General features: G+C 46.0%; 1 protein-coding gene across 7 annotated transcripts in view; it reads right to left on the bottom strand.

The window, feature by feature from the left end:
* Positions 1-2,679: 2,679 nt before the first annotated feature.
* stab2 (stabilin 2) overlaps positions 2,680-11,166 on the bottom strand; it is an 84,603-nt gene continuing 76,116 nt past the window's right edge. For 3 of the 7 annotated variants that reach the window (XM_020044328.2, XM_013131945.3, XM_020044329.1), the window contains 2 exons: positions 3,379-3,495; positions 2,680-3,247 (listed from right to left, as the gene is read on the bottom strand). In XM_020044328.2, the coding sequence (XP_019899887.1) occupies positions 3,191-3,247; positions 3,379-3,495 (174 nt within the window). In that variant the 3' untranslated portion in view covers positions 2,680-3,190. The remainder of the gene's footprint in view (positions 3,248-3,378; positions 3,496-11,166) is intronic. The other 4 variants (XM_020044330.1, XM_034290242.1, XM_020044332.1 and 1 more) reach the window with 2 other exon arrangements.

Here is an 11,166-nt window from a genome sequence, read left to right as displayed (position 1 = left end):
TGTAAATTACTGTAACCTGGTTAAGATTTCACACCTGTATGCAAAGAACCTGTTGATCTATGACCGAGAGTTAGAGCATGTCCGTCTTCATTGGATTGGATTCGTCCAACATGTCACCATGTCAATAAAGAACCAATAAGGATGGGTTTTACTCACGAGAGTGAAAAGTAACTGCCCCTGTGGCGGGAGTATTAAAACCAATGTTCGATCTTTGTTCGGCGCGAATATTTGTGGAAGCTCGAGGGTTGAGCAAATATTTGACCGCTGCAGTGTATTTCATGTATTTTGACTTATCAATTCATATTAATAAATCTTTGTGCTAAATTTCAATTTGGACCGGATCCTCGTCCTTCTTCAGAAATTCTGGTACACGTAAAATTCTTAACAACGGTCAATCTCCCTCGGTCTGGGGCTCCATGCAAGATCTCACCTCATGGGGCATCAATGATCATGAGGAAGGTGAGGGATCAGCCCAGAAATACACGGCAGGACCTGGTCAAAGACCTGAAGAGAGCTGGGACCACAGTCTCAAAGAAAACCATTAGTAACACACTACGCCGTCATGGATTAAAATCCCGCAGCGCATGCAAGGTCCCCCTGCTCAAGCCAGCGCATGTCCAGGCCCATCTGAAGTTTGCTAATGACCCTTTGGATGATGCAGAGTAGAGATGGAATAAAGTAATGTGGTCTGATGAGATAAAAATAGAGCTTTTTGGTCTAAACTCCACTCACCATGTTTGGAAGAAGAAGAAGGATGAGTATAACCCCGAGAACACCATCCCAACCATGAAGCATGGGGGTGGAAACATCATTCTTTGGGGATGCTTTTCTGCAAAGGGGACAGGATGACTGCACCGCGTTGAGGGGAGGATGGATGGGGCCATGTATCCCGAGATGTTGGCCAACAACCTCCTTCCCTCAGTAAGAGCATTGAAGATGGGTCGTGGCTGGGTCTTCCAGCATGACAACTACCCGAAACACACAGCCAGGGCAACGAAGGAGTGTTTCCGTAAGAAGCATCTCAAGGTCCTGGAGTGGCCTAGCCAGTCTCCAGACCTGACCCCAATAGAAAATCTTTAGAGGGAGCTTAAAGTGCAAACCTGTTCAAGAACTACAGGAAACATATGATCTCTGTAATTGCAAACAATGGTTTCTGTACCAAATATTAAGTTCTGCTTTTCTGATGTGATTTTCTGGATTTTGTTTTAAATTCCGTCACTCACAGTTGAAGAGTACATATGATAAAAATTACAGACTTCTGCATGCTTTGTAATTAGGAAAACCTGCAAAATCGGCAGTGTATCAAATACTTGTTCTCCCCACTGTATGTCAGAGACATATAACTTTCTGGAGATGTTAATCACTAAATGAGGTAACTGAGCCAATTATTCTTCAGCTTAACAAGCTAAACCCTTTCTCTTTCAAAGTCAGCGGTATTAAGAAGTCAACCAGGGTGACATATCATTTGGCCACTGCATGTGCATGTGACGCTAGAGGAAGAGGATTTTAGCTGTCAATCAGGTGTTTAGCAAGCTCAAGGCAAGGGTGGCTAACGCAATGTGGCTAATGCAGGGTGGCTAACACTAGGTGGCAACAGCAAGGTGGGTAACGCTAGATAGCTAAAACAAGATGGCTATTATACGCAGTCCCTCCACACTATCACACACACATTACATTTGCTCTTCACACACAATCCACACTCTCCTCCCCCACTCCTCACCAAGACACACTCCTTGCTCCACATACATATTCATACCCTACCCTCTACTCCTTCCCTCCAAATACACTTTCTCTTGTCTCTCTTTACACACTCTATTATATCTCCACATAAAATCACACACATTCTCCTGTCACTCATACAGCATACAGATATTCCTATTCACACTTTAGTTCTGTTAAAAAACGTTTTGTTGCCCACTTTATCTCAGCATAATTGTAACGGCTGGTGTAAAATTTACATTTGGAGAGGATAGAGAGCTGTAGGGACTACCAGCAGCCCCTGTGGTGTCAATATTCTGGCCCTGTTTTAATTCCATGTTCCAAGTTTTATATTCCAGAATTGTAAATCCACTGAGCAAAAATTTTATATCTGAGGTATATGTATCCATATTTACTTATTTACATTAAACTAATTTTGCAGATAAACTTATCCAGAGCGACTTAAAGTAGAGTACATTTTTACTCTGCGCCACCCCCCTCCCCCCTTGACCCCTTCATGCTCTACCAACTGAGCTATGTCCAACCTTTGATTGGAATTGAGTTTGACAGACTCATGTTAAATCTGATTGATAGGTCTTAGATGTAGCTTTTTCTCAGTGTTTCTGGATGTTATCATGACAAATATAGAGGGAAGTGTTTTGATTTTCAGCTCCCTAAGTGAGGATCTGTGGAAACATAGCAATAGCATTGATGCCTGGGGTCAAGTCCTGGGGCCCCTCTAAAGGGCTGTGGTCATGCTGTTCTCATTATGCTTTTTAAGCTTATTCTAGCTCAACTTCAGCAATACAGTTTGCAAAAAGCCTTGTGATCTGCAGATATTTACCCAAAATGAGGTTTAAATTAACTGGTTTAGAGTCTAGGAATAATCCGCTTGACCACCAATCATTTTGTATAATTCTCTTTATATTCGACCATATGCGTTGGAAAAACTAGCGATTCTTGAATCCATATAATAGGGTTAGGGTTAGGGCATGGCAGCAAAATGAATTTGTTTAGTATATTTGGACTGATATTTTTAAATGTGGTTAAAATTTAGATGAATGGGTGTATACTGGTTATTTGAGTGGAAATATTTCATGTTTGCTGAAAAGTTATTATTTTGTAATGATGGAAACATGCATCTTGCAGCTGGTTATTGCTTTTTCATACTGTACTTGTAATAAAGATTAGAAATTGTGTGTGAACCTTCTGACAGCAGACTTCTTAAAATACTTTTTAGTTTGTTCAAATACAGTCTTCAATGTAAATGTTCTTCCTTGTGCCACAGAAATGGGTAACATGAACAGACAATGAGGAATTCCATAATGAGTGTTTATTTAATTTTTTTCTTCAGGAGCACTCAATGTTTCAGAAAATAGTCCAAAGATGGTCTTAGAGTGTGTCCCCTGGTTAACGTGCACAGAATGCAGCAGCAGTCTTCACAGCTCTACCAGAGGACAGAGACAGAGGACCATGATCACTGATGAGTCAGTCAGCGGTCCTGGGGCAGGTCATATGAGCCACTCTCCACCAACTGGTGCTTGCCCTCCTGTTAAAAAACACAAATTAATGTTACCTTGAGTATTCACCACTAGAGAAAAGTAGTGCTTTTAATTTGGTACAATATAGATACAATTCAAACAAATTGTGGTTGGTATATAACAAAGATGGTTTACTTACAGGGACCTCTGACGAGCCAGTTTCACTTGGGGCAGGGGCTGAGTCATAAATGGGGTTAACTATACTTGGGTTGCCGATGGCTGGGTTGCAGTCTGGAGGCGTCTCATCTTCATCCTCCTACAAACAGATGAAGTTAAATGATCAAGTTCAAGATTCCTTAAGTGTTACTGTCTATTTAGCTACTAAACACAAAATAAAAACATCAGCAAACAGATTATTTTTTGCAAAGAGAAAAAATTATGCGTAATTTGATTTCAAGCTATAACCTGCGATAACTGACAAATACTACTGCATATAGTTTATTATAATATTTAGGCACAATGCTCAGGCCTTGTTGACACATGCCAAGTCTTAATTATTTAACAGTTTTGCAGGCATTGTAAGACTTAAATCACACATTGGGTCTTGATGAACGAAATATACACTGATCAATCAATCATCATCATCATCATCTTCTTCCGCTTATCCGGGGCCGGGTCGCGGGGGCAGCAGTCTAAGCAGGGATGCCCAGACTTCCCTCTCCCCAGACACTTCCTCCAGCTCTTCCGGGGGGACACCGAGGCGTTCCCAGGCCAGCCGGGAGACATAGTCCCTCCAGCTTGTCCTAGGTCTTCCCCGGGGTCTCTTCCCGGTGGGACGGGACCGGAACACCTTCCCAGGAAGGCGTTCCGGAGGCATCCGAAACAGATGCCCAAGCCACCTCAGCTGACCCCTCTCGATGTGGAGGAGCAGCGGCTCTACTCTGAGCTCCTCCCGGGTGACCGAGCTTCTCACCCTATCTCTAAGGGATCGCCCAGCCACCCTGCGGAGAAAGCTCATTCCGGCCGCCTGTATCCGGGATCTTGTCCTTTCGGTCATGAACGTAGATTGACCGGTAAATCGAGAGCTTCGCCTTGCGGCTCAGCTCTTTCTTCACCACGACAGACCGATACATCAACCGCATTACTGCAGAAGCTGCACCGATCCGTCTGTCAATCTCCCGTTCCTTCCTTCCCTCACTCGTGAACAGGACCCCTAGATACTTAAACTCCTCCACTTGAGGCAGGCACTCTCCACCAACCTGAAGTGGGCAAGCCACCCTTTTCCGACTAAGGACCATGGCCTCGGATTTGGAGGTACTGATTTTCATCCCCACCGCTTCACACTCGGCTGCAAACCGTCCAAGTGCATGCTGAAGGTCCTGGCTTGAAGGGGCCAACACGACAACATCATCCGCAAAGAGCAGAGATGAAATCGTGTGGTCCCCAAACCTGAAACCCTCCGGCCCCTGGCTGCGCCTAGAAATTCTGTCCATAAAAATTACGAACAGAACCGGTGACAAAGGGCAGCCCTGCCGGAGTCCAACATGCACAGGGAACAAGTCTGACTTACTGCCTGCAATGCGGACCAAGCTCCTGCTTCGGTCGTACAGGGACCTGACAGCCCTTAGCAAGGGACCCAGGACCCCATATTCCCGAAGCACCCTCCACAGGATGCCGCGAGGGACACAGTCGAATGCCTTCTCCAAATCCACAAAACACATGTGGATTGGTTGGGCAAACTCCCATGAACCCTCCATCACCCTGTAGAGGGTATAGAGCTGGTCCAGTGTTCCACGGCCTGGACGAAAACCACACTGTTCCTCCTGAATCCGAGGTTCTACTATCGGCCGTATTCTCCTCTCCAGAACCCTGGCATAGACTTTCCCGGGGAGGCTGAGAAGTGTGATCCCCCTATAGTTGGAACACACCCTCCGGTCCCCCTTCTTAAAAAGAGGGACCACCACCCCGGTCTGCCATCCCAGAGGCACTGTCCCCGACTGCCACGCGATGTTGCACAGGCGTGTCAGCCAAGACAGCCCCACAACATCCAGAGACTTGAGGTACTCAGGGCGGATCTCATCCACCCCCGGTGCCTTGCCACCGAGGAGTTTCTTAACCACCTCTGTGACTTCAGCCCGGGTGATGGACGAGTCCACCTCTGAGCCCTCATCCTCTGCTTCCTCAATGGAAGACGTGACGGCGGGATTGAGGAGATCCTCGAAGTACTCCTTCCACCCTCAGGAGTCCCACAAGCCAACCAGGCCTGATAGGACTCCTTCTTCAGCTTGACGGCATCCCTTACTTCCGGTGTCCACCACCGGGTTCGGGGATTGCCGCCTCGACAGGCACCGGAGACCTTACGGCCACAGCTCCGAGCGGCCGCTTCGACAATGGCGGTGGAGAACATGGTCCACTCGGACTCAATATCTCCAGCCTCCCTCGGGATCCAGTCGAAGCTCTGCCGGAGGTGGGAGTTAAAGATCTCTCTGACAGGAGACTCGGCCAGACGTTCCCAGCAGACCCTTACAGTACGCTTGGGCCAAGACATTCGGCCCCAGGTCAGATGAAACGACAACAAAGTCGATCATCGACCTGCGGCCTAGGGTGTCCTGGTGCCACGTGCACTGATGGACACCCTTATGCTTAAACATGGTGTTCGTTATGGACAAACTGTGACTAGCACAGAAGTCCAAGAACTGAACACCGCTCGGGTTCAGATCAGGGGGGCCGTTCCTCCCAATCACGCCCCTCCAGGTGTCACTGTCGTTGCCCACGTGGGCGTTGAAGTCCCCCAGTAGAACAATAGAGTCCCCAGTCGGAGCACTTTCCAGCACCCCTCCCAGAGACTCCAAGAAGGTCGGGTACTCTGCACTGCCGTTCGGCCCGTAGGCACAAACAACAGTGAGAGACCTATCCCCGACCCGTAGGCGCAGGGAAACGACCCTCTCGTTCACCGGGGTAAACTCCAACACATGGCGGCAGAGCTGGGGAGCTATAAGCAAACCCACACCAGCCTGCCGCCTCTCACCATGGGCAACTCCAGAGTGATGAAGAGTCCATCCTCTCTCAAGGAGTGTGGTTCCAGAGCCCAAGCCGTGCGTAGAGGTGATCCCGACTACCTCTAGTCGGAACCTCTCAACCTCACGCACGATCTCAGGCTCCTTCCCCGCCAGCGAGGTGACGTTCCACGTCCCTAGAGCTAGTTTCCGTGTCCAGGGATCGGGTTGTCTAGGCCCCCGCCTTCGACTGCCGCCCGATCCTCTATGCACCGGCCCCTTATGGTCCCTCCTGTGGGTGGTGAGCCCACGGGAGGGGGGCCCCATGTCGCTCGTTCGGGCTGGGCCCGGCCGGGCCCCATGGGGAAAGGCCCGGCCACCAGGCGCTCGCGAACGAGCCCCAACCCCGGGCCTGGCTCCAGGGTGGGGCCCCGGCTGCGCCATGCCGGGCGACGTCACAGGACACAAATTATTTTTCATCATTAAGGGGTTTTTGAACCCAATCAATCAATCAATCAATCAAATGTATTTATAAAGCCCTTTTTACAACAGCAGTTGTCACAAAGTGATTTACAGAGACACCCGGCCTTAAATCCCAAGGAGCAAACAACAGTAGTGTTGAATTTCGGTGGCTAGGAAAAACTCCCTAAGAAGGCCGAATTTTAGGAAGAAACCTAGAGAGGACCCAGGCTCAGAGGGGTGACCAGTCCTCTTCTGGCTGTGCCGGGTGAGATATTAAGAGTCCAATTGGAATAATTAATACATTTCTCTGGGCTAAATCCAGAGACTATTTGATTTTCGACTAGGTCAGAAGTATGACCAGGTGGACAAGGACAGCAACGGGCCCCCCAAACCAGGTGGACCAGGACCTCATCTCCTCCTAAAATGTAAAACTGGAGGAAACTGAGAAAAGTTAGTAATGCATTCCTCATATCCCCCAGCACAATAATGTAGCAGCGTAACACCTTGGAACTGAGACGGGGGGGTCCGGCGACACTGTGGCCCTACCCAGGGGAGGCTCCGGACAGAGCCCAACAGGCAGGAAATCAATCCACCCACATTGCCAGGCATCAACCAAAGGGGCACCCACCAACCGCAACCACCCTGAATGAGGGCCGAGTATTGCCAGCAGCGTACAGCCCAATTGCACAAGTGCGCAACAGAGAGTCAAAAACAAGCCAGTGACACTTCCCCCGAAAGGCATTGGAGGGAGGGCATCCCAGTGGCGACGAGAGCCCACCTGGCAAGACAGCAAGGGTGGACAGTATCAAGCCTACGGGTCACCTTCACGCCCCGGGCCAGCCTACACCTAAATATATACCGTGCTGTAGGGATGAGTTTTTACTAGACACTTGAAAGTTTGCACTGAGTTTGCATTTGTAACCTTAATTGGCAGATCATTCCACAGTAGTGGAGCTTCATGAGAAAAGGCCCAGCCGCCAGCTGTTTGTTTAGAAATTCTAGGTACAATTAAAAGGCCTGCATCTTGCGATCTAAGGTTACGTGTAGGTATGTATGGCTGGATCATTTCAGCAAGGTAAGTAGGAGCAAGTCCATGTATTGATTTATAGGTTAAGAGTAAAACCTTAAAATCAGCCCTAATCCCAATAGGCAGCCAGTGTAAGGACGCTAGGACAGGAATAATGTGTTCAAATTTTTTTTGTTCTAGTTAGGATTGTAGCAGCCGTGTGCAGCACTAATTGAAGTTTATTTATTAATTTGTCTGGATAACCAGAGAGAAGAGCATTGCAGTAATCTAGTCTAGAAGTAACGAAAGCATGGATACATTTTTCTGCATCAGTTTGATAGAAATGTTCTAATTTTTGCAATGTTTTGAAGATGAAAATAAGCAACTCTTGAGACATATTTTATATGTTAATCAAAGGAGAGGTCAGGGTCAAGGGTAACACCAAGGTTTTTTACAGTTTTTTGGGATACGACCATGCAGCCGTTGAGGTTCACAGTGAGATCTGCTTACAACGCTCTTTGTTTCTTGGGTCCTAAAACGAGCATTTCTGTTTTCCTTGAGTTTAAGAGCAAGACATTCCCTGTCATCCACTTCCTAATATCTGAAACGCATGCTTCCAAAATAGCTAATTTAGGGGCTTCTCCATGCTTCATTGAAATATATAACTGTGTCATCAGCACAACAGTGAAAGTTTACTTTGTGATTTCGGATTACTTCGCCCAGAGGGAGCATACATAGTGAGAACAATAATGGGCCCAGAACCGAGCCTTCAGGAACACCAAAGCATACCTTTGACTTGTCAGAGGATATGCCATCCACACTAACAAACTGATATCTTTCAGATAAATAAGATTTAAACCAGGCTAGAACATGTCCACGTAGCCCAATATGGGTTTCCAGTCTCTCTAAGAGAAGGGAGTGATCAATAGTGTCAAAAGCAGCACTAAGGTCAAGAAGCAACAGGATGGATGCGGAACCTTTGTCTGAGGCCATTAGAAGGTCATTTGTTACCTTCACGAGTGCAGTCTCAGTACTATGATGGGATCTGAAACCGGACTGGAGTATTTCATGAATGTTATTTGTCTTTAGGAAGGCATTCAGTTGTTGGGAAACACATTTTTCTAAGATCTTTGAGAGGAACGGGAGGTTCGATATTGGCCTATAATTGTTTAATATATCGGGATCCAGATTAAATTAAGAGGCTTAATTTCCGCTATTTTTAGTGAGTTTGGTACACATCCGAAGGAAAGGGAGCAATTTATTATGTTCAGCATTGGCTGACCTAGCACAGGAAATAGATCCTTAAGTAATTTTGTTGGAATCGGGGTTTGTGGATTTAAAACTCATTACAAATTTAGTAAATGTGTCGAGCGATACGGTATCAAAAAATTCAAGTGTCCCCATTGACACCTGGTCAGGGAGGTTCAGGACATTTTTAGAACAACTGAGATTTTGAGGACTATAACTATTTAAGGAGGAGTCAGTTATTTGTTTTCTAATGGTAATGATCTTTTCATCAAAGTAGTTCATGTATTCATTACAACTAAAGTGAAGACCCACTTCACTTGCTAAGCTTTGCTTTTTTGTTAACTTTGCAACTGTATCAAAGATACATTTTGGATTGTTTTTGTTCAATCAGGTTGGAGAAATAAGCTGATCCAGCAGATGTGAGTGATTTCCGGTATTGTAGTGTACTGTTTATCCAGGCTAGTCTAAATACTTCCAACTTGGGGGAGCGCCACTTTCGTTCCAATTTTCTGGAGGCTTGCTTAAGTGCTCTAGTATTGTCTGTGTACCAGGGAGCAAGTTTCTTGTTGCGTATTTCTTTTGTTTTGGTTTTAGTGGTGCAACTGTGTCTAATGTATTTCGCAGTATTGAGTTTAGATCCTCGATTTGATCATTTACAGATTTATTTACTCTGTCGTTAATGAGAATATCAAGGAATTTATTTGTAGTCCGAGAATTTATAGTACGGCTTTTGAAACACATTGTTTGCGGAGCAAGTGGATTTCTTGTTTTAATGGTCAATGTAATAAGACAGTGATCCGATTATCCAGGATTTTGGGGGGAAATTATTAGATCTACAATATCTATTTCTCGTGACAGGACTAAATCTAAGGTGTGATTGTGGCAATGTGTTGGACATGAGACATGTTGGATGAAACCCATTGAGTCAATTATGGCTTCAAAGGCTTTTTGAAGAGGATTGTTGGACTTTTCCATATGAATATTGAAATCACCAAAAATGTGAATACTATCTGCCATGACTACAAGGCTAGATAAGAATTCTGGAAATTCATTGAGGAACATTGTGTATGGCCCGGGGGACCTATAAATAGTAGCTATGTAAAAAGATTTATCGGCCTGGTTAACTTTCCTTAGTAAAACTTCAAAAGAATGAAACTCAGTGATATGTTTGAGAGTACATTTATATTAACTGTCATAAATATTAGCAACACCCCCTCCTTTTTGGGATGCACAAGGGATATGATCACTAGTATAACCAGGAGGAGAGGCCTCATTTAAGGCAGTGAATTCATTAGGCTTCAGCCAAGTTTCACATAAACCAATAACTTCTAGTTTATGATCAGAGATTAATTCATTTACTGCAGCTGCCTTTGGAGCAAGGGATCTAAGATTTAGGAGTCCCATTTTGAGATGCGAAGTGATACAGTCATTTTTATTTTTATTTGTGACCGAGGTGGAGGAAGGCTTTATCTTAATACGGTTGTTTTTGTTAGCACTACCTTGTTTAACTTTTCTCAGCCTGGAACGAGTCACAGTGGCAATAGGTAAAGCTGTACTAACTACTCAAGCTATGCTATTGACAGACTCCACTATGCTAGCAGGCTGGCTAACAGCCTGCAGCCTGACCTGCACCCTCTCATGTTAAGGCTATAGGAGTGAGACTCCTGTCAATGTTCCTAGATAAAAGAAGAGCACCACTCCAGCTAGGATGGAGTCCGTCGCTCCTCAGCAGATCAGGCCTGGCCCTATTTCTGGGAGCGTCCCAAAAAGAAAGCCAGTTATCTACAAACTCTACCTCCTGCAATGGGCAGAACTCGATTGAGTTGCGCAAGTCTGCTGTAGAGCTCGTCACCACCCCTAGCTGGGAGGGGGCCGGAGACAATTACTCGATGCAGACACATCTTTCTAGCTAGTTTACACGCTGATGCTATGTTCTGCTTCGTAACCTCTGACTGTTTCATCCTAACGTCTTTGGTGCCAACGTGAATAACAATATCTCTGTACTCTCTATATTTGCCAGTTTTAGACTTCGCTAGCACCAACCCCAGATTTGCGGCTACGTCGGTGGCTCTGCCCCCCGGTAAACAGTGTACGATCGCCGGCTGATCCTTTAGTCTAATACTGCGTGTAATGGAATCGCAGATGACTAAAGTTTTTAGTTTTTCAAGGCCACCGGTAGAACATGCCTGCCGATCATTCCCCTCCGAAGACGGCTCGGGCCTTGACTCCGACTCCAGTGGGGAAAACCTGTTGAAAGTCTCAGTCGGTTTTAGCA

The sequence above is a fragment of the Esox lucius genome, chromosome 23 (genome assembly GCF_011004845.1).
Source record: "Esox lucius isolate fEsoLuc1 chromosome 23, fEsoLuc1.pri, whole genome shotgun sequence".
NCBI lineage: Eukaryota > Metazoa > Chordata > Actinopteri > Esociformes > Esocidae > Esox > Esox lucius.
This window is presented reverse-complemented; position numbering and strand designations above follow the sequence as displayed.